Below are 24490 nucleotides of genomic sequence, written 5' to 3' on the forward strand. Positions count from 1 at the left end.
TTACCCTCTCCCTTAAAACCCACACCCTTTCATTTTTCCCTCTCCTCCCTTCCTTCCTGACGAAGCAACTGCCAGTTGCGAAAGCTTGTAATTCTGTGTGTGTGTTTGTGTGTTTTGTTCATGTGCCTGTCTGCCGGCGCTTTCCCGCTTGGTAAGTCTTGGAATCTTTATTTTTAATATAAAAACAAAGATGCTGTGACTTACCAAACGAAAGCGCTGGCAGATTGAGGCATTTTCCTTTAAATATGTCTGCTTGTGTCTGTATATGTGTGGATGGATATGTGTGTGTGTGCGAGTGTATACCTGTCCCTTTTTCCCCCTAAGGTAAGTCTTTCCGCTCCCAGGATTGGAATGACTCCTTACCCTCTCCCTTAAAACTCACATCCTTTCGTCTTTCCCTCTCCTTCCCTCTTTCCTGACGAAGCAACCGTTGGTTGCGAAAGCTTGAATTTTGTGTGTATGTTTGTGTTTGTTTGTGTGTCTATCGATCTGCCAGCGCTTTCGTTTGGTAAGTCACATCATCTTTGTTTTTAGAATATTTTTTTTTCTTTTTTGTGCAGGTGTGTAGTTTTATTCTTTACTCTTTTTGTGTTGATGTTTGCTTTCGTGTATGGACTGAAATAAAAACAAATCACAGAAAGCGTAGATATTAAAGTTGAGAGGAATGAAATAAAATATAAAATCATATGACTTACAACAAATGCAATCAAAGTAGAGCAGTACACACTTTCTGCAAAAATTAGAAATTTTCTTGCAGTACATAGTTCAGACAATCTGCATTGTTGACAAGAAATGAGAAAACACTGTCGGAAATGTTATCACTTAAGAAAATTAACATGTTATGAAGGCTATCAAGGCTGTTGAAATCAATTGTGAATACACCTTTATACAAATGCAGGATATACATTCCAAACAGCAGCTTTTAAAAAATTCAACTTGAGTTTGAACAAAACTCCTGCGGGTGATATAGAGCACCGCCCGTTTAGAATGCCAACTGCAATGTGCAGGAGCTGCAGTGGCACCAGCCATTTGACAGAGGGGCAGACAGTGAATTTTTGAAGGACAGGTTTGACAGCAGGAAGTCAACACCAGCAGCTTTCAACACCCCGCATTTCACAATGCGGAGCCTCAACAGCTCAGCGTCTGACAGAGAGTTTGACAGCAGGAAGAGTTTGACAGCAGGAAGTCAACACCAACAGCTTTCAACACCCCGCATTTCACAATGCGGAGCCTCAGCAGCTCAGAGCATCCCCAGCTTCCGCCACTCTTCTCTCATCTTTGCCAGCTCCACACCTTCCCAGTGATGCATTGGCAGCTTAGCGAAGAACCTGCAAAAGAAGAGGACGGTGAGTGTGCTTCACATTTCATTGATGGCAATATTGTTTGAGCGAGTGTGCACACTCCTGAAGGGGAAGGGTGCGGAAGGAAATCTGTTGTATCCTTTTCAGTCAGACCATCTCAGCATTAATTTTAAATGATTCAGGGTTATCACAAAAAACCTAAATTTGAAAAAATATTAAAATTTAGATGAAAGCTCATGAAATTTGTGATAAGTCATTCTGTGTTTTAAGAGTAGGCCATCATCTTCAGTTAAAACAGGCAAGACTTTAAAAATGAATAGAAAATGAAATGGAAAGATATAAAAAAGAGGGGGCACAAAAGCTATCATGTTAAATAGTCTCCAACTTAGTCTACATTCAGTCTTCTTGATATTCTGCTCCATGATAACTTTACATGTTGCTTTATTCACATCCATCCACATTATTTTCATAATGGTTAATGTGGACGTATGGTTTTCTTGTAAATTTTTATCCCATCCTAAAATGTGAAATCTGTTACAGTGGGAACCTCATTCCATGAAATAGTTTTCTCATGAAACAGTGAAGAAATTTATTTGCTTTTTGATATTGTGGATTTAAAGATTATGATTACCTTGTTTACTAATATGTTATCCAACTTGGGCTGGCAACCATAATATTACCCCGCTACAACTGACAACAACTTTGTGCTACCTAACAGATACATTTCACAATTTGCTTTCTTTTATTTTATCCTGATTAAGGTGTGTATCAGACACAAATAACTGAGTCTGATTGTCTAAACAAACCATTAATAACATGACAGGATCAAAATTTAGAAAAGTAATAGCATATGAATTACAGAGTTGTTAGATGTTATGTAACTGGGTTGATGATAAACCTACTCACCAAGTGGCGGCAGGATAACACACACGTGAATGGTTAAGGAAATTTGCAAGCTTTTGGAGCCATTGACTCTTTCCTCTGGCAGAAGGGTTCAAGGGGAAGGAAGAGGGATGAAGAAAAAGAACTGGCAAGGTTTCGGGAATGGGAAGTGTTTGGAAAAGTTACCCAGAACCTTGGGTTAGGGGACTTACCGAACTGAGAGCTTAGAAGTGAAGATATAGTAATAATCGAGACAGACTTTACTGATGAAACACTATGCAGGAGTTAATAAGAGTGGAAATCTAAGTACATTGTAAGTGGTAGAGGGTGTGGGGAGGGGGGGGGGTGGAGTCAGAACATAAATGATATAGAAAACAACTAAAAGGGAGTGAAGAAAGGAATAGTGACTGAGAAGATACGCTGAGACCAAAGAAACTAACGTAAATTAAGGTCAGTTGAGTGGCGACAATCAAGGACATCACATAATGCCAGTTCTCACTAGATATTCACCTTACTAAACTTTACACCTACCAACAACTGCTTTATCCCCTGGGGCAGACATACAAATACATCAGGGGCATGACCATGGAACCAGGATGTCTCCTTCCTATGCCAATCTTTTCATGAGTCCCTTGGAGGGGCTTTCTGGGACCCATAATCCTTCAGCTTGTAGTTTAATCTAGATACATTGATGAAATCTTTGCCATATGGACCGCCAGTGAGGTTTACATGTTAAAATTCTTAGAATTTCAGTGAGTATATTTTCCCAATTAAATTTCACATGGTCCGATTCTGTATCCCAAACCACTTTCCTTTATGTTGACCTCATCCTCACCAAATGTCAGCGACTCACTTCTGTTAACATTAACTCTACTAACAAACAACAGTTGCAGTCCTTTACATGTCAAACATTTCTTCCCATACAGCCTTGGCATTAGAAGTGAATGTACACTATGCGGTCAAAAGTATCCGGACACCTGGCTGAAAATTACTTACAGGTTCGTGGTACGCCCCATTGGTAATGCTGGGATACAGTATGGTGTTGGCCCACTCTTAGCCTTGATGAAAGTTTCCCCTCTCACAGGCATATGTTCAGTCAGGTGCTGGAAGGTTTCTTGGGGAATGGCAGCCCATTCTTCACGGAGTGCTGCTCTCAGGAGAGGTATCAACATCGGTCGGTCAAGCCTGGCACAAAATCGGCGTTCTAAATCATCTGCAAGGTGTCCTGTAAGATTCAGGTAGGACTCTGTGTAGGCCAGCCCATTACATGGATGTTATTGTCATGAGACTGCTCCGCCACAGGCTGTGCATTATGAACAGGTGCTCTATTGTGTTGAAAGATGCAGTCACCATCCCCGAATTGCTCTTCAATAGTGGGAAGCAGGAAGTTGCTTAAAACATCATGAGGCCTCTGCTGTGATAGTGCCACGCAAAACGAAAAGGGGTGCAAGCCTCCTCCAAGAAAAATTCGACCAGACCATAACACCGCTGCCTCTGAACTTTATCGTTGGCACCATACAGGCTGGCAGATGACGATCAATGGGCATTTGCCATATCCACACTTTGCCATCGAATCGACACATTGTGTACCATGATTCGGCACTCAACTCAACATTTTTCTACAGTTCAATCGTCCAATGTTTACACTCTTTACACCAAGTGAGGCATCACTGGCATTTACCGGTGTGATGTGTGGCTTATGAGCAGCCACTTGAGAATGATATCCAATTTTTCTCATCTTCAGCCTAACTGTCATACTAATTGCAATGGATCCCGATGCAGTTTGGAATTCCTGTGTGATGGTCTGGATAGATGTCTGCCTATTACACATTACGACCCTCTTCAACTGTCAGTGGTCTCTGTCAGTCAACAGACGAGGTCGGCCTGTACACTTTTGTGCTGTACGTGTCCCTTCACGGTTGCACTTCACTGTCACATTGGAAACAGTCGACCTAGGGATGTGTAGGAGTGTGAAAATCTCACGTACAGACTTGACCACGTTCAAAGTCTGTGAGTTCTGTGGAGCACCCCACTCTGCTCTCTCGCAGTGTGTAATGACTACTGAGATTGCTGATATGGAGTACCTAGCAGTAGGTGGCAGCACAATGCACCTAATATGAGAAACATATGTTTTTGTGGGTGTCCAGATACTTCTGATCACATAGTGTGTGTTCAGATGCAAACTCTTTAGAGCAATGCACCACTGTTCTGACTTCAGCCTTCACTGGATGTAATTAACCCCACCAGCCTGGTTCAAAATCAGAGAAAGAACAAGCGAGGCAAATAAACTTTCTAGATATATCCATCACAAAAAGTAACACTCATTCAACATTGATAGGAAAATCACCAGAGTAGTCAGAAACTATACCAATCATCAAACCACCCACAGTTCCAAAAAGCAATAAGATCTCATATACATTCTCCACAGATTAAGCACAGTATAACTAGAGAAGCACAACAACTACAAAAAGGAGCTAGACATAATAATTCAAACAGCAAAAAGTAATGGATACTAAAAATCTCTAGCTACAAAATTTGAGTGAGAAAGACACAAAGAAATGATGATCTAACGCCAATTAAATCCAGGTACTCACAAAAGTCCACCACAAACATGTGCGCCTAAACACTATTCCTACACTTTTTTTTCAATTTGATGGCACTTCGGCAACTAGCGCGTCTATGGGGATGAGATGATGATGAATAGGACAACACAACACCCAGTCCCTGAGCGGAGAAAATCTCCGATCCAGATCCAATTCAGGTCCTGTCGAGTCCTCCAAATAAACAGCTTAAGAGTACACCTTCTGTAACTTAGTATTATCCTTGTCTTGAATGTATTAATCAGCTACTTTGACAAGCCCATGACTTCCTAAAATCATGTCCTGAAATGAGGTCCATTCCATCAGACATTTTCCCCACAACACCTAAAATATTTCACCCCCACCCCTTCCCAGTCTCAGCTATATCCTGGTCGGACTGACCTCCTTGTAAGACTTGCCCTATGTACCCTCCTACCATCACCTATACCAGCCCTGTAACCGTCAAAACATATACTGTCAATTAGAGAGCCACCTATGAAACAACATATGTCATGTACCAGCTGCTATGAAGGCAATGTTTGGCCTTTTACTTTGGCTTGACTATCACCAAGTTATAAATTAGGATGAATGGGCATAGGCAGAGTATACACACTGACAACACAGAATATCATGTTCACGGCATGCTGTACAATATGACTGTTGTGACTTCTGTGCACGTTTCACCAAATGTGCCATCTGGACGCTGCCACCAGACATTAGCTTCTCAGCACCGAGCGAGGTGGCGCAGTGGCTTGCACACTGGACTCGCATTCGGGAGGACGACAGTTCAATCCCGCGTCCGGCCGTCCTGATTTAGGTTTTCCTTGATTTCCCTAAATCACTTCAGGCAAATGCCGGGGTGGTTCCTTTGAAAGGGCACGGCTGACTTCCTTCCCCGTCCTTTGATGAGACCGATGACCTCGCTGTCTGGTCTCCTCCCCCAAACAATCCAGTCCATTAGCTTCTCAGAACTTCCTTGGTGGTAACTCGGTCTGGTTTCTCAATGCGCTTGACCTTAATTTGTTACTTTCCTGAGTCTCAGCATTTCTTCGCAGTGGCTACTCCTTTCTTCACTCCCTTTTGGTTTTGTATATCTGTTACTTTCTGACCTGTCTCCCACCCCACCCTCACATTCACCACATAAAATACACTTAGCTTTCTGCTTTTATTACGTCTTGCATGATTTTTTGCCAGTAATCTCCGTCTTACTTACTACTGTATCTTCCATCTCCGAGCTCTCAGTTTATGAAATCTCATCCAGTGCAGTGCCCAACAATCAGTCTTTCCTTCTCATCCCATCTGGTAAGCCTCCCCTGGCCCAGAGTTCTAAGCAACTGTTTCAAACTCTCCCCATTTCCTGATCCTCGCCAAATCTTTTCCTTCAGTCCTCTTCATTTGCCTCCAGTCCTTCTGCCAGAGTAAGGTGCCACTGGTTACAAAAGCTTGCAGATTTCCTTAACCTTTATATGTGTGTGTTATCCTGCTGCCACTTGGTGAGTAGATTTTTTTACCTATCCAGTTACATTATATTTTCAAGAGTTATTAGATAGTGTTACATGTGGAACAAGTCAAGGTATACATTAATATAGGACAAAGTCATCACGGAAACTTAATATGTACAATATACTAACAATAAACTATCACTAGGCTGCTTAATGTTACTCATATTAATGGTGTCTACATCTGTTCAGTAAATTAGAAAGAAAGCTGCTACTTTGAAAAAGCTGCTTTCTTTAGATTAAAATGGCACATTGATAAGCACTATGTCCACTTCAGTACACATGATGATTGAAGGAAGCAAATGAGTAGTAAGCTTGGGTTAAAAGAGGAAGAAAATTAAATGAAAATATAAAGAAATTATGGAATAGAAAGAAAGTAGAAATGAGAGGGATATGAAAGGGGGAAAATAGTCTTCAGGTTTTGGCCTTCTAGTGTGATGTGCTTAGAGCTGTCAGAGACTACAATTTTTTGGGATGACGGTGTTCAAAACCAGGTGAGAGACAACTGGCAGCAGTAGACTATTTCAGAGGTCGCGCTACGACCCCATGTTTGGACACACATACAATAATCAGGGCATTAAAAACAAAACCGCTTTTACTATTTTTTCATACAGAGATAATTAACAGCATCACTTCAGGATTAGCAGACAATTAGTGGAGTTGGACTAGAAGTTAAATCACATAATGGGATGTAATAGGATTGTCATAAGTGTGCCAGAAAAATGAAGATCAAACAGATCTGTAATCAAGACATATGCCCTACTTTACTGTAAACCAACAGAGCTAAGGACAAATCCTGATACAAGAGTTATTGTAAAAGAGAAGATTAGAAACAGCACTGACACACTCTCATGGAATCATAGACAGAACTGTCAGATTAGTATTAAAAATAAACAAAAACAATTTCATGGGAACCACTCAAGGCTTTGCACCAACATGTTAAGGTAAAAGATCTAGGAAAAGAAAGATGTGTTGATAAATGACAGCAAATTCCACTACAATAAGATATAATGGGAGATTTTTATGTGGAAGAAGAGTAAAATCTAAAGAATTAAGCTTTGAGTATGGTAACAGAAATCACTAAAGTCACACCTCAGTAGCATTTTTATGAAGAAGAACAAGATGTATATCCTTAACAGATTTTTCAAGAAGAAACATAAGAGAAAAGATACATGGAGAGGAGCAAAAGACACTTAACTACAAAATATTATTGAATAACAAAGAAACTGTAAACTTTGGCATTTTAAGTGATTAGAGAGACTTCGGGAGGGAGAGTAAAAACAGATTTAATCATAGGAAGAGCCACACTCATCATGCAGGAGGCAAGAAATGTAAATTACGAGAAAAGTTTTAAGAATGGAGAAGTTTGCTAAAGTATATTAAGCAGCAAGTTTGGTATTTTACAAGCGGAGGGACCATTTTTATGGAATCATCTATGTGGTGGTGTGGGTTGGGGTCCCAGATATCATGCATTTGCAGCCATTCACCCCAACAGCTTTTGTTTGAGAGTAATTGACAAAAAAGAATTTCACATGATACTCTAGAGCAGCATTTCTCGGCCACCGTATCGCAACACATTGGTGTATGTCCTTGCTTAAAAGTGCTTTATTTTTATGTTAATGCACTGATGAGCCAAAACATTATGACTACCTACTTAATAGCTTATTTGTTTGGCTTCGGAAGAAAATGCATCACTGATTCTGCACATCAGGGATCCAACAGTTTGTTGGTAGGTTTGTGGAGGTATGTGGCATTAGATTCTATACACAGGTCATGAAATTCCCATAAATAATGGGTCACTGATTTGCATAGATGGTGAAGGTGCCCAAAAGTGACCTAGATCCATAGGATTTACATCAGGCGAAATTGGTCACCAAGACATCAACTCCTTGAGTTCAGTATAATGCTCCTCAAACATCTGTAGCACGATTCTGGCTCTGAGACACAGACATTTATACTGCTGAAAGATGAAATTATCATAAATAGTCCTCACGGGTTTGCCTCCAGATCACGTTGTGCAAATTCCACAATGTTCTCTCATAGAAACTGTCCGGCATCTTCAGGTGGTTCAACCTTGCTGGTGGATAGGTACGACTGACGGTATCTGCACATCGATGAACCATTTCTGGAAATGGGGCATCGACCATCAGTTGTACCTAGCCACCGGCAAGGTTGAACCACCTGAAGATGTCGGACAGTTGCTCCAAGGGAACATTATGGAATTTGCACGTGATCCGGCGGCAAACCTGTGAAGACTATTTACAGCACATCCACTGGGAAAGCTTGAAGAGTCACAGATGACATTGTTGTCGTGGAAGCCATCCAGCATGAAGGTATGCAGGTGGTTTGCAGCTGTCAGCATGTCTTGGATTACTACCACAGGCGCCATGCAAATGCAAGAGTGTATCTCCCATAGCATAACTGCTTCCACCAACCTTCGTCCATGGCGTGCTGCATGTTTCGAGGAACCGTTCCCCTTGATGATGATGTTAGTGCAGGCGTTTATTGACCTAGTGTAGTAAAAATGTGTTTCATCCGAAGATCTTAGTTGTTTTTGCAGCAAAAATAAAGTATACTGATTGATCTGTCATCTCCACAAACTTCACTTGTCTCTCATCACAAGATATCACTTTGTCTAATACAACTCTTTATTTTCTTCTCTGAGCTGAATTTTACCACAACCCACCTACCAGACTGTGTAAAGTTAGCTCCACCCAAGCGTAAATCATTGAGTTTCAGTTGTTTTTTGCTCGCTGGTAACGTACCTTAACAAGAAAATGACTCTGTCTACAGTTTCCACCTCTTGATGTCTTATTGAATTAATCGTACAAATAAGAATAAAAATTTGAACATACAGGGTGACAATTACTGAACTATATGAAATAAAATTGTCATAACTTTTGAATGGTTTGTGTTAGGATGTTCAAACTGCATAGTTGGCATTGCGGCATGATGGGAATTAGTATGCGCTGTATGGTTTGGTTTAACAATGAAGCCCATTTTCATTTGGATGGGTTCATCAATAAGCAAAATTGATGCATTTGGGGGGCTGAGAATCCACATTTCATGATAGAGAAGTCTCTTTCCCTTCAACGGGTGACTGTGTGGTGTGCAGTTTCAAGTCACGGAACAATTGTGTGATATTCCTTGATGGCTCGGTGGCTGCTGTATGGGTTATTGGGTTGGGTTGTTTGGGAGAAGAGACCAAACAGCGAGGTCATCTTTCTCTTCGGATTAGGGAAGGACAGGGAAGGAAGTCGGCAATGCCCTTTCAAAGGAACGATCCCGGCATTTGCCTGGAGCAATTTAGGGAAATCACCTAAATCAGGATGGCTGCACACGGGATTGAACCGTCATCCTCCCGAATGCGAGTCAAGTGTGCTAACCAGTCTGCCGCCTCGCTCAGTACTTCTGTACAGTATGTGAAGGTTTTGGAAGATAATTTCACCCCCATTATCCAAAGTGACCCTGATTTAGACAAGATGTGGTTCATGTAAAATAGAGCTCAACCCCATGAAAGTAGTAGAGTGTTTCATTTGCTGGAGGAGCACATTGGGGACCGCATTATGGCTTTTGGGGCACCCAGAAGCCACGGGTATGGGCCTCTGTTGACTGCCATATTCTCCACATCTGAACACATTTGACTCCTTTTGGTGGTGTTGTATTAAAGAAATAGTGTACAGCAATAACCCCAAAACCATTGTTGAGCTGAAAACAGCCGTTTAAGAGGTCATCGACAGCATCGATGTTCCAACACTTTAGCGGGTCATGCAGAATTTCACTATTCGTCTGCGCCTCATCGTCGCCAATGACAGCAGGCATATCGAACATGTCATAACCTAAATCCAAATATCTGTAGTGACACTTACATGTTTAATAAAGTGTGTGCACACTGTAGTTTGTAAGTAATTTACATTTTTTTCATATAGTTCAATAAATGCCACCCTCTAACTATGACATAGCAATGAAAGTTTCTAGGCAATGTAAAATACATAACGAGACTCATGTCCATTTAATGGCATTTGTCATCCAGTAAAGTTCACTATGTCGTATCTAAGCAGCCATTGTACTCAGAAGTTCCAAAACCGGCCATGTATGGTGCTCGCTAGAACTTAGTGGGAATAGTGTGATGTAAGTCAGGTTGTGTAAGGTAAACCCAGCTGACAGTATACACTCTTTCATTTTGGTAGTGATCTTACCAATTCTCAGTCCAAAAGCTTTACAGTACTGCTATATTTAAAGTTTTGATGTACACTAGCTCCCTTTCGTCCACTCCACAGCCATACTATCACCTGTGTAAACCCTTGTGGCTGCAAAACAGCTTGCTGCAAACATTGCACAGTGGTCAGCAGTGTTGCCAAAAGTGGCTGCAGCTTGTGTGGCCAGCAATGTTGCTCAGCAAGATATAATTTCTACAGACTGTGTAAGTGTACCTTAACAACAAAGATAAATGGTATTTTCTTAGAAGGTGACAGCACAGTGACTCAACCTAGACAGGACAGACGAAAACATAAAGCACGCAGCAATGCGGCCTTACTTCTGTCGGATGTCGCGCAGCACCTCCTGCTCTGTAGAAGTCAGCCCGTCACGCAGGATCTGCAGGTTGGAGCGCAGGATTTCTGTGCTATTGATTCCGACGACATGTGTCGCCTGGCCCTCGCGCGTCAGGGCGTGGTGCATCGCCAGCCGGGCCAGCTCGACACCCCTCTCCTACGAAGATGAAACAGGCTATCAGTTCACACTGGCATTGTCAGTAAACAAGAGTGTGACATCCATTAAAAAGTTATTACAGTTTTGTAGCATTAAAGTCTTAATACTGTATATACTCGAATAATCCACACCCTCGAATAATCCGCGCACCCCAATTTTGAGGAAGAGGGGAATAAATTATTTTTTGCTTTAATTTGTTTTATGTACAAAAATGATTGTTCCAACGTTATGATGTGTTCAAAAGTATAACAACTACTGGTTTGAAGCAATGCTGCTGTACAGGTTGATACATCGTTAAAACACAACCGATTCAGTGGCGTGCAGCTGGCCAGCCAGCGGGCATGTGACCGGGGAACATTATCACTGCCAGCCGGGACTCTACGTGTACCTACAATAGCAAAAAAGAAATGTGAATTATCTTGTTTAAGAAGTAGTCAATACCGGTACGTTTCCTCTCTTACCACTCTATTCATCACTTTCATCATGTTCGAGTATAATGTCTTTTCTGGAGACTAGAAATCTACTCTGTAGGAATCAGCATGGGTTTCGAAAAAGACGGTCGTGTGAAACCCAGCTCTCGCTATTCGTCCACGAGACTCAGAGGGCCTTAGACACGGGTTCACAGGTAGATGCCGTGTTTCTTGACTTCCGCAAGGCGTTTGACACAGTTCCCCACAGTCGTTTAATGAACAAAGTAAGAGCATACGGACTATCAGATCAATTGTGTGATTGGATTGAGGAGTTCCTAGATAACAGAACGCAGCATGTCATTCTCAATGGAGACAAGTCTTCCGAAGTAAGAGTGATTTCAGGTGTGCCGCAGGGGAGTGTCATAGGACCGTTGCTATTCACAATATACATAAATGACCTGGTGGATGACATCGGAAGTTCACTGAGGCTTTTTGCAGATGATGCTGTGGTGTATCGAGAGGTTGCAACAATGGAAAATTGTACTGAAATGCAGGAGGATCTGCAGCGAATTGACGCATGGTGCACGGAATGGCAATTGAATCTCAATGTAGACAAGTGTAATGTGATGCGAATACATAGAAAGATAGGTCCCTTATCATTTAGCTACAAAATAGCAGGTCAGCAACTGGAAGTAGTTAATTCCATAAATTATCTGGGAGTACTCATTAGGAGTGATTTAAAATGGAATGATCATATAAAGTTGATCGTCGGTAAAGCAGATGCCAGACTGAGATTCATTGGAAGAATCTTAAGGAAATGCAATCCGACAACAAAGGAAGTAGGTTACAGTACGCTTGTTCGCCCAATGCTTGAATACTGCTCAGCAGTGTGGGATCCGCACCAGGTAGGGTTGATAGAAGAGATAGAGAAGATCCAACGGAGAGCAGCGCGCTTCGTTACAGGATCATTTAGTAATTGCGAAAGCGTTACGGAGATGATAGATAAACTCCAGTGGAAGACTCTGCAGGAGAGACGCTCAGTAGCTCGGTACGGGCTTTTGTTAAAGTTTCGAGAACATACCTTCACCGAAGAGTCAAGCAGTATATTGCTCCCTCCTACGTATATCTCGCGAAGAGACCATGAGGATAAAATCAGAGAGATTAGAGCCCACACAGAAGCATACCGACAGTCCTTCTTTCCACGTACAATACGAGACTGGAATAGAAGGGAGAACCGATAGAGGTACTCAGGGTACCCTCCGCCACACACCGTCAGGTGGCTTGCGGAGTATGGATGTAGATGTAGATAGATGTAGATCACTAGCCGGAGAATCATTGTCGTCTTCACCGTCTTCCCATAGAGCGTCGTCCTCCGTTCCGTCCAGTGAATTTGTGACTCCACATTTTTTGAAGGATTTTTCCACCAGTGGTAGTGGAATGGAGTCCCGTGCACTTTTCCCCCATTCACAAATCTGGGACAAATCCGGCCACTTGATTTTTCCGCTAGGTGTGAACTTATTGTTTTCATCAGCCATCCATTGCGTATATCGCTGTTTAAGTGCAGCTTTGAATGGCCGATTTATACACATATCTAGTGGTCGCAGGATGGATGTTAGGCCTCCAGGGATAATGACCAAGTCAGTTTTCCCTTTTTGTAATTTGTCTCACACTTCCTTAGTTGTATGTCCGCAGAAGCTAGGCCAGAACCGACATGTTGCGTAAATTCAGTAACGCACCAGGACGACATTGCCAAATGTGTGTCACCCAGTCAATTATAAGTTCATTGTCCATCCACCCTTTTGGATTCGCTCTGATATTTTTGGAGTAGTTTTCCTTTTAAATATCACGTAAGGTGGTAGCTTTCGTCCCTCACCAGTTACACACAATGTCACTGTCCATCTTTTCTCACTCCCGCCAGTTTGTAGCATGATGCTGGGTTCTCCTTTTCTGTTCACTGTGTTGTCGTGTGGCATCTCAAAATAAGACTGTTTTGGCGCAGATTTATCACATAACGATAAAAATCCACTATTTTTTCCTCGTACTGCCTACAGGAAAATTAAAGAGACCTTTGGAGAACAGAGAACCACTTGTATGAATATCAAGAGCTCAGATGGAAACCCAGTTCTAAGCAAAGAAGGGAAAGCAGAAAGGTGGAAGGAGTATATAGAGGGTCTATACAAGAGCGATTAACTTGGGGACAATATTATGGAAATGGAAGATGAAATGGGAGATATAATATGGCGTGAAGAGTTTGAAAGACCTGAGTCGAAACAAGGCCCTGGCGTAGACAACATTCCATTAGAGCTACTGATGGTCTTGGGAGAGCCAGTCCTGACAAAACTCTACCATCTGGTGAGCAAGATATATGAGACAGGCGAAATTCCCTCAGACTTCACGAAGAATTTAATAATTCCAATCAGAAAGAAAGCAGGTGCTGACAGATGCAAAAATGTTCGAACTATCAATTTAATAAGTCACAGCTGCAAAATACTAACAAGAATTCTTTACAGACGAATGGAAAAACTAGTAGAAACTGACCTCGGGGAAGATCAGTTTGGATTCCGTAGAAATATTGGAACACGTGAGGCAATACTGACCCTACGACTTATCTTAGAAGCTAGATTAAGGAAAGGCAAACCTACGTTTCTAGCATTTGTAGACTTAGAGAAAGCTTTAGAAAATGTTGACTGAAATACTCTCTTTCAAATTCTGAAGGTGGTGGGGGTTAATACAGGGAGCGAAAGGCTATTTACAATTTGTACAGAGACCAGATGGCAGTTGTAAGAGTCGAGGGACACGAAAGGGAAGGGAGTGAGACAGGGTTGTAGCCTCTCCCCGATGTTATTCAATCTGTATATTGAGCAAGCAGTAAAGGAAACAAAAGAAAAATTTGGTGTAGGTATTAAAATCCATGGAGAAGAAATAAAAACTTTGAGGTTTGCTGATGACATTGTAATTCTATCAGAGACAGCAACGGACATGGAAGAGCAGTTGAATGGAATGTACAGTGTCTTGAAAGGAGGATATAAGATGAACATCAACAAAAGCAAAACGAGGATAATGGAATGTAGTCGAATAAAGTCGGGTGATGCTGAGGGAATTAGATTAGGAAATGAGACACTTAAAGTAGTAAAGGAGTTTTGCTATTTGGGGAGCAAAATAACTGATGATGGTCGAAGTAGAGAGGATATAAAATGTAGACTGGCAATGGGAAGGAAAGCATTTCCGAAGAAGAGAAATTTGTTAACATCGAGTATAGATTTAAGTGTCAGGAAGTTGTTTCTGAAAGTATTTCTATGGAGTGTAGCCGTGTATGGAAGTAAAACATGGACGATAAATAGTTTGGATGAGAAGAGAATAGAGGCTTTCGAAATGTGGTGCTACAGAAGAATGCTGAAGATTAGATGGGTAGATCACATAAGTAATGAGAAGGTATTGAATAGAATTGGGGAGAAGAGGAGTTTGTGGCACAACTTGACTAGAAGAAGTGATCGGTTGGTAGGACATGTTCTGAGGCATCAAGGGATCACCAATTTAGTACTGGATGGCAGCATGTAGAGTAAAAATCGTAGAGGGAGACCAAGAGATGAATACATTAAGCAGATTCAGAAGGATGTGGGTTGCAGTAGGTACTGGGAGATGAAGAAGCTTGCACAGGATAGAGTAGCATGGAGAGCTGCATCATATCAGTCTCAGGACTGAAGACCACAACAACAACAACATTCCTCATAATGGCCTGGAAGCCGCTGAGCGATAGCAGTTTTCCTCCGGAATCCTAAACCATTTCGGTTGAAAACTCTTGATCGCCAGCCCCGGCTAGCTTTGAAACTGCTAATGCATAGTTGTTTGGCTAAAGACAATGGTTTAAGTTGGCATATTTCACTCGTCACCGTGCATCCGTATTGTCGCTTCTCATCTGCATAATCGCAGAGCCTTTTCTTGAGGTCTGGATGCTTCGCTTTTTGGCCGCGAAATGCCCGGCGATTACTATTAGTTTCTTGAAGCTGCGTTTTATTTTTTCGCCAGCCGCGAATACAACTCTCACTCAGTTCGTACTTTGTTTCTCCTGCTGCACGGTTTCCAATATTCTCAGCTTCTTCACTAATTTTCACTTTTTCTGTAGCAGTGTACGAGCGATAACGAGAACTTGTGGCCATAATTAACAAGTTTGAAGACGTTAATACTTCGCCCCTAACGTGCTACTGATGCGTCACAGACTGAGGCCGCAACAATGCAATAGTATAATGGGATATATTGTTAGAGGCGGAGCAGTACCAACAATGTTTCGGGAAAAAACATGCGCGGATTATTCGAGTATATATGGTATAATCGTACTGCAGAGTGATCTCTGCTTCGCCTACATTCATCCCATTAATAAACAATAAAAAGTCGTAAGGCAGTAGCTGTCTTCGCTGCAATTACTGTGTTAACATTTTATTCATCACGAGGGCAGTCATGTTGAAATGCGTGGAGTTATCTTGTGTGAAGATGAAATTTTTCACTCTGAAATATATATTAGCAATCAACTATCTCGGTAGTCAGTTCCAACTATTTAACAGCTCCCAGGAGCACGAAAAATTTGATTTTCAATATTTCTTGTAATTAGTGATTGAGTTCAAAATCCTGTCATTATCTACTCATCAAGAGGAATAATGTTATGTTTAATATTCAACACAATTGAATAACTAGGAATTCTGAGGTAGGGTTTACGAGAAAAGGAAAGAAAACTCGTAATCAGGCCCTGAAGACCACACAGTAGTCGTCAGACTGCCGTGTTATCCTCTGTCATTCATCGTCGTATGCAGTATGTAGAGGCACAGGGTTAGCACACCCTTCTCCCGGCCACTGTCAACACTTTTAGATTGAAGCCACTACCTCTCGATCAGGAAGCTCCTCAACTGACATCACGATGCCGAGAATACCCAGGTCCTGTTTTCCCGCAAAGGAAAAATCTCTGGCAATACCACACGAGGATACGTCTCGTTCAACATTCGGCTGTGGAGACAGACATTGTTCTGGAGGATCATCACATTTGACTAGGATGTTTTGGAGGTTGTGAGGTCAGTTGGGAAGGATATCACGGGGGAGAGGATCTCATTCAGGGGGTCAACTTGATAAAATAATAGCCTCACCAGAAGTATAGACTTGGGGCACTCAGAATGGTTGACGAGAGGAATGCTACTGAGTTTTTTGGAAGTGGAAGCTGCATTAGTCAGAGAGTGAGAGGAGTAGATTTGTTTTTGAGTAACATCTGTGGGGCAGTTGCGGGAGAGGAAAGCCTAAGGAAGGTCACTAATGTAGGTCACTAATGTAGGTCACAATCATTTACAATTGCTCGCTCACCAATAGATCTGTACCTACAGATTGGAAAATTGCGCAGGTCGCACCAGTGTTTAAGAAGGGTAGTAGGAGTAATCCATCGAACTACAGACCTGTATCATTGACGTCGGTTTGCAGTAGGGTTTTGAGGCATATACTGTATTCAAACATTATGAATCCCCTCGAAGGGAATGATTTATTGATACGTAATCAGCATGGTTTCAGAAAACATCGTTCTTGTGCAACGCAGCTAGCTCTTTATTCGCACGAAGTAATGGCCGCTATCGACAGGGGATCTCAAGTTGATTCTGTATTTCTAGATTTCCGGAAAGCTTTGACACCGTTCCTCACAAGCGACTTCTAATCAGGCTGCGGGGCCATGGGGTATCGTCTCAGTTGTGGGACTGGATTCGTGATTTCCTGTCAGCAAGGTTATAGTTCGTAGTAATAGATGGCAAATCATCGAGTAAAACTGAAGTGATATAAGGTGTTCCCCAGGGATGTGTCCCGGGACTCTGCTGTTCCTGATCTCTACAAATGATCTGGTTGACAATCTGAGCAGTTCTCGTAGGTTGTTCGTAGATGATGCTGTAATTTACTGTCTAGTAAGGTCATCCGAAGACCAGTATCAGTTGCAAAGCAATTTAGAAAAGATTGCCGTATGGTGTGGCAGTTGATGCTAAATAACGAAAAGTGTGAGGTGATCCACACGAGTTCCAAAAGAAATCCGTTGGAATGCGATTACTTGATAAATAGTACAATTCTTGAGGCTGTCAATTCAAGTACCTGGGTGTTAAAATTACGAACAACTTCAGTTGGAAACACCACATAGATAATATTGTGGGGAAGGCGAGCCAAAGGTTGCGTTTCATTGCCAGGACACTTAGAAGATGCAACAAGTCCACTAAAGAGACAGCTAACACTACACCCATTCGTCCTCTGTTAGAATACTGCTGTGCGGTGTGGGATCCTTACCACGTGGGATTGACAGAGGACATCAAAAGGGTGCAAAAAAGGGCAGCTCGTTTTGTATTATCACGTAATAGGGGGGAGAGTGTGGCAGATATGATACGCGAGTTGGGATGGAAATCATTAAACCAAAGACGTTTTCCGTCGCGGCGAGATCTATTTACGAAATTTCAGTCACCAACTTTCTCTTCCGAATGCGAAAATGTTTTGTTGAGCCCAACCTACATAGAAATGATCGTCAAAATAAAATAATAGAAATCAGAGTTCGAACAGAAAGGTTTAGGTGTTCGTTTTTCCCGTGCGCTGTTCGGGAGTGGAATGGTAGGGTGAGGTTCAATGAACCCTCTGCCAAGCACTTAAATATGAATTCCAGAGTAGTCATGTAGATGTAGATGTAGATGTAGGTGCCGAGGGATCTAGTGGCAGATCAGATATGTTGCACAGGCTGCAGGGATGGGACCGTTTGGTGTGAATGAGATGTAAGCTGTGGAAGTGTACATTGACTCTGAGGATCTCAACTGCAGAAACCAGCACGGTTTTAGGAAACGACGCTCATGCGAGACACAGCTGGCCCTCTTTGTGCATGACATACAACAGGCTCTAGATACCGGCTCCCAGGTTGATGCCATATTTCTCGACTTTCGAAAGGTGTTCGACTCAGTTCTGCACTGTCGCTTGCTACAAAAAGTGCGTGCTTACAGTCTATCTGATGACATATGTGGTTGGATAGAAAGTTTTCTAACAGACAGGGCAGTATATCATTCTGAATGGGATGACTTCAACAGAAACAGGCGTAACTTCAGGTAGGCAGCGTAATAGGTCCACTGCTTTTAACGACTTACATAAATGATCTGGTTGATGGTATTGCAGTTTATTGGTAGAATCCTGAAGTGATGCAGTCCTTCAACAAAGGAAATAGCTTACAATACATTAGTTTGTCCAGTCTTTGAGCACTGTTCGTCTGTATGGGATCCTTACCAGTTGGGTCTGATTCAAGAGATTGAGAAGGTCCAAAGAAGAGCAGCAAGATGCGTGACTGGTACATTTATCCATCACGAGAGTGTTACAAATCTCATTGAAAGTTTGGATTGGGACACACTTGCAGATAGACAAGGTGCTAAACACAAGGGGCTACTCACTAAATTCTGAAATCCGATCTTCTCCGAGGATGTAGAGCATATATTATTACCACTAACTTTCAAATTGCGTAATGATCACCATTCAAAGATAAGGCGTTCAGACAGTTGTTTTTCCCTCGCGCGATCCGTGGGTGGGACAGAGGCGGGGAAATATGACTTTGTCACGAATTGTGCCCTCCGCCACACACCACTCAGTGGCTAGCTGAGTATGTAAGTAGATGTGTAGATGTAGATTACTGGTCAGTTTACCAGCTGGCACTGCTCCCAGTAGCACATTTTTACATCTGCAGCTACATCTGTACTCTGCAAACCACCATGAGGTTTGTACTGCTTATCAGGGTTTCTTCCCATTCCATTCACGTATGGGACATGGGAATAATGACTGAGTGCCTCTGTGTGTGCAGTATTTATTCTGATCCTATCCTCATGATCCCTTTGTGAGTGATACGTAGCAGGTTGTAGTACACTGAATTTGCTATAATTTTCATGCGTATGGCGCTGTGTTAGGCATAATTATTTTTGTGTTATGAGAATTTGAATATTGTACCCAAAATTATCAGCAGTAATAAACTTCCATCAGTAGGTGTATCTAGGTGCATTTTTCAGCTGCTAATGTGCCATATAAAGTCATTGTGAATTCATCAGTGCAAAAGTTTTTGCAGATGTGGTGGTGGTGGTTTGTGTTTAACGTCCCGTCGACAACGAGGTCATTAGAAACGGAGCACAAGCTCGGGTTAGGGAAGGATTGGGAAGGAAATCGGCCGTGCCCTTTCAAAGGAACCGTCCCGGCATTTGCCTGAAACGATTTAGGGAAATCACGGAAAACCTAAATCAGGATGGCCGGAGACGGGATTGAACCGTCGTCCTCTCGAATGCGAGTCCAGTGTGCTAACCACTGCGCCACCTCGCTCGGTTTTTGCAGATGTCTTTACACCTTTTTCTACTGTGTGTGCAAATTTCAACATAGCTAACTTGAATGAACAAAGATATATGCATTAAGTTTTGTTTTATGCTCAGCAGAACTGCAGCTGAAACCCACAATGTGCTACATGATGGTTTTGGTGGGCAAGCAGGAACATTTGACTTGGGTTGGGTTGTTTGGGGGAAGAGACCAAACTGCGAGGTCTTCGGTCTCATCGGATTAGGGAAGGACGGGAAGGAAGCTGGCTGTGTCCTTTCTCAGGAACCATCCCAGCATTTGCCTGGAGCGATTTAGGGCAATCACGGAAAACCTAAATCAGGATGGGCGGACGCGGGACTGAACTGTCATCCTCCCAAATGCGAGTCCAGTGTGCTAACCACTGCGCCACCTCGCTCGGTGGAAGATTTGAGTGTTTTAGTGATTTTAAGATGCCCAGGAGCCTGTACAGAATGACAAACACTCTGCCCAGCTGTCATAATGCATAACTCCCAAAATGATCTTCCAAGCGCACGAAGTGATGAAACAGGATAAAATACAGATAGCACATGTTTAAAATTTCATACGAGGCATGTCTAGCTGATGAATTGAACGAAGAGACAAATTGCAGCAAATTTCGTTCTTTGTAAGTAGAAAGCACACCACTGGGGTAGAATGTACACCAGTGAGACTGTTGAGATCGGGTGCGCAGTCAAGATCGCAAGTGGATCGAGACGCTGCCCAGAGTCATAACTGCCTATGAATTGTGGGTGTGTAGTTATGATCCTGAAACAAAGTGGTAGACCCTACAAAGCCATGGACCAAAGTTGTCAACAAGGCACTGTGCAAGCTGGTGGTGTACCCATAATGATGTAGGCTGTGTTTACAAAGAATGTAGTGGAACCTCTGGTCCAACTTAAATGATCATTGACTGGAAATGGTTATGTTCAGATACTTGGAGACAATTTCCATTCATGCACTTCACAATCTCATACAACGATGTCACCAGGCAACACTTTTTCGTGATTGGATTGAAGAACGTTGTAGACAATTCAAGTGAAATCATTTGGCCCCCCAGATTGCCCGACACAATTCTCCTTGAACATTTATGGGACGTGTAGTCAAGAGGTCAAGTCTGTGCACAAAATCCTGCACTGGCAACACTTTTGTGACAACGAACGGCTTAGAGGCAGGGTGGCTCAATGTATCTGCAGGGGATGTCAAATGACTTGTCGAGTCCGTACTGTGCCGAGTTGCTGCACTACACGAGACAAAAGGAGGCCCGTTATGATATTAGGAGGTATCCGGCGACTTTTGTCACCTCAGTATATTGTACACTACTGGCCATTAAAATTGCTACACCAAGAACAAATGCAATTGATAAACGGGTATTCATTGGACAAATATATTATACTGGAACTGACATGTGATTACATTTTCAAGCAATTTTGGTGCATAGGTCCTGAGAAATCAGTACCCAGAACAACTACCTCTGGCCATAATAACAGCCTTGGTACGCCAGGGCATTGAGTCAAACTGGGCTTGTATGGCGTGTACAGGTACAGCTGCCCATGCAGCTTCAACATGATACCACAGTTCATCAAGAGTAGTGACTGGCATATTGTGATGAGCCAGTTGCTCGGCCACCATTGACCAGACGTTTTCAATTCGTGAGAGATCTGGAGAATGTGCTGGCCAGGGCAGCAGTCGAATGTTTTCTGTATCCAGAAAGGCCCGTACAGGACCTGCAACATGCGGTCGTGCATTATCGTGCTGAAATGTAGGGTTTCGCAGGGATCAAATGAAGGATAGAGCAACGGGTCGTAACACATCTGAAATGTAACGTCCACTGTTGAGAGTGCCATCAATGCGAACAAGAGGTAACCGAGACGTGTAACCAATGGCACCCCATACCATCACGCCGGGTGATACACCAGTATGGCGATGACGAATACACCCTTCCAATGTGCGTTCACCATGGTGTCACCAAACATGGATGCGACCATCATGATGCTGTAAACAGAACCTGGACTCATCCGAAAAAATGATGTTTTGCCATTCGTGCACCCAGTTTCGTCGTTGAGTACACCATCGCAGGCACTCTTGTCTGTGAAGCAGCATCAAGGGTAACCACAGCCTTGGTCTCCGAGCTGATAGTCCATGCTGCTGCAAATGTCATCTAACTGTTCGTACATATGGTTGTTGTCTTGCAAACGTCCCCATCTGTTGACTTGGGGGATCGAGAGATGGCTGCACGATCCGTTACAGCCGTGCGGTCATCTCGACCGCTAGTGATACGAGCCCGTTGGGATCCAGCACCGTGTTCCGTGTTACCCTCCTGAACCCACCAATTCCATATTCTGCTAACAGACATTGGATCTTGACCAACGCGAGCAAGAATGTCGTGATATGATAAATCGCAATCACGATAGGCTACAATCCGACCTTTATCAGAGTCAGAAACGTCATGGTAGGTATTTCTCCTCCTCACACGAGGAATCACAACAATGTTTCATCAGGCAACACCGGTCAACTGCTGTTTGTGTATGAGAAATCAGTTGGAAACTTTCCTCATGTCAGCACATTGTAGGTGTCGCCACCGGCGCCAACCTTGTGTTAATGCTCTGAAAAGCTAATCATTTGCATATCACAGCATCTTCTCCCTGTCGGTTAAATTTCGCGCCTGTAGCACGTCATCTTCATGGTGTGGCAGTTTTAATTGCCAGTGGTGTATGTGTCATTTTTACCTTCACTCAGCTTCTTACACACTGACACATCTTTATCCTGCCGTTACCTTAGCTGGCCTCGCACCCACCTTGCAGTAGTCGGCTGCCGCCCTGCACACGTCCTGCAGCTCCTGGGATGCCGGGTGCCACGGCTGTGGCCCCGCACTGCTCAGGAGGCCCATCGCCGTACCCGCCGCGCAGATGACGCCCACGCCCTTCTCCTGCCAAAGGGATGAAAACGGGACACTTTGTTCACTCGCTCACACACTGGGTCGAATAATAAGAGCCTTTGAGGATATGGAAGGAGTCAAGTTGTGGCCACTGCTCCCTACTTCTTTAAAGTACATAGACAACAAATTATGACTGATACTAAACTTCTCATACCGAGGGCTGTAAACTCATACCGAGGGCTGTAAATAAAACTGTAAATAAGTTTCACGCCCAAAAAAGGACAAATAGAAGCACAATAATCCCACTGTTTCACAACTTAAAAAAAGTTATTTAAATAAATAAGGAAAATAATACAAAATGCCCAAATCTGAGAATCTCTACATAAAACTGACACCAGTCTTCCAGCTGTGCATTTGCCTGGTCTGTAACTATTAACTTACGTTAGATCTCCGCTCTGCAGTGGAGCACGTTCATTATCTGCTGCAATTGTTCTTGACAGACAATCATTAATAACTTTATAGTGAAAAATGTCCTTTATGTGTAGCAATTTTTACCACCCCCCCCCCCCTTTTCATTGTTTTTGAGCAGCGGTACGCAAGTTGTTTGACGAGATGAGGCTTGTTTTAGCCAGATCTAATTCTGTGCAGTTCGTTGCAGACTGTAACAAATAACTTGGGAAAGACTGATCAAAGCACTTGCTGCTATTCGAAAAAATAAGAAAGGTTGGAAGGATGGCAGTAAAAAATAAAATAACGTTGTGTATCATTTGAAGTATGAAATTGCTGGTAAAAGTTGGATTGGTCGTTTCCTAAAAGCCCACAAAATCACACTGTCGAAACTAAAGTCCACCAGAACATTTTCAAGTGAAACTCTCAGACTTAGTAAAGATAGCACACAAAACTTTTTAAGTCTTAAAATTCTCTACTAATTTAACTATTTTTAATATTTTTCTATTTTTTTAGTGTTTTTTTGTGAACTTGGAGTTCGTTTTTCATACATTATTATTATTATTTCTCTTTCCTGTCTCAGACGTTATGTCTGGTTAAAAATGGAAAGTGACACAGACCTTGATCAAGCGTGACTTCCTTTTAACTGTGCAGTATATGTTACATTGCATTTAGGAACTTTCGGGTAATTGAACAAGTATCAATAATTACAGATTTCTGTAGTTGTATATATACGTTTGGATGTAGCTGTATTGCGTTGATGTACTGGTGGATATTGTGTTGTATGACTCCTGTAGTTGATAGTATAATTGGTATTATTATTATTATTATTATTATTATTATTATTGATTATCAGACTCACCTCCAGGTGTAACCCAAAACTTTATAGAAAACCTAAGTTCACTAATACACAAGTTCCCAATCATACTGTCATCGTCGGAGGAGACTTTAATCATCCAACAATCACTGGGGATAACTACAGTTTTGTAAATGGTGGATATGAAAAAGGAAGTCCTGTGGAACATAACAATATGTCATCTCTAAGACCCACTTACAACAAATTGTTCAGAACCCCACTCATTTTAGAAATATACTGGGTCTAAAGGCCCCCTACATGATCAAACAAACTGTAGAACATTACTAAATTTGTCAAGTATTTGACCATGGATTGTTCTGTCTGATATGTTCCTCAGTGCCCAGGTTTAGTCGACAAAAAAAGAGCAAAAAATTACAATGATTGACAGACGGGATTCATTGTTCTGTACATCATGAAGCACTTTGTGCTAATTTGCAGGCATGTAGCACATGAAGAAGTGGTACAAATAGCAAAATTTCTGAAGTTGTACACTTTATTGTATTGTCATGAACAAAGAGTATGGAGTATGAAGAGAATGGAGACTTTGTATATCAGTGCAAAGTACATCGGTTAGCCCAGCCGGTT

The 24490-nt window shown here is 42.4% G+C and overlaps 1 protein-coding gene across 1 annotated transcript in view; it reads right to left on the reverse strand.

Moving 5' to 3' along the window:
• Positions 1 to 232: 232 nt before the first annotated feature.
• LOC126295443 (uncharacterized) overlaps positions 233 to 24490 on the reverse strand; it is a 58278-nt gene continuing 34020 nt past the window's right edge. Inside the window, exons 6-8 of the mRNA XM_049987942.1 lie at positions 22522 to 22653; positions 10799 to 10971; positions 233 to 1328 (exon numbers count right to left, since the gene is read on the reverse strand). Coding sequence (XP_049843899.1) covers positions 1241 to 1328; positions 10799 to 10971; positions 22522 to 22653 — 393 coding nt within the window. The 3' untranslated portion in view covers positions 233 to 1240. The remainder of the gene's footprint in view (positions 1329 to 10798; positions 10972 to 22521; positions 22654 to 24490) is intronic.

This window comes from Schistocerca gregaria, chromosome 11 (genome assembly GCF_023897955.1).
Source record: "Schistocerca gregaria isolate iqSchGreg1 chromosome 11, iqSchGreg1.2, whole genome shotgun sequence".
Lineage (NCBI taxonomy): Eukaryota > Metazoa > Arthropoda > Insecta > Orthoptera > Acrididae > Schistocerca > Schistocerca gregaria.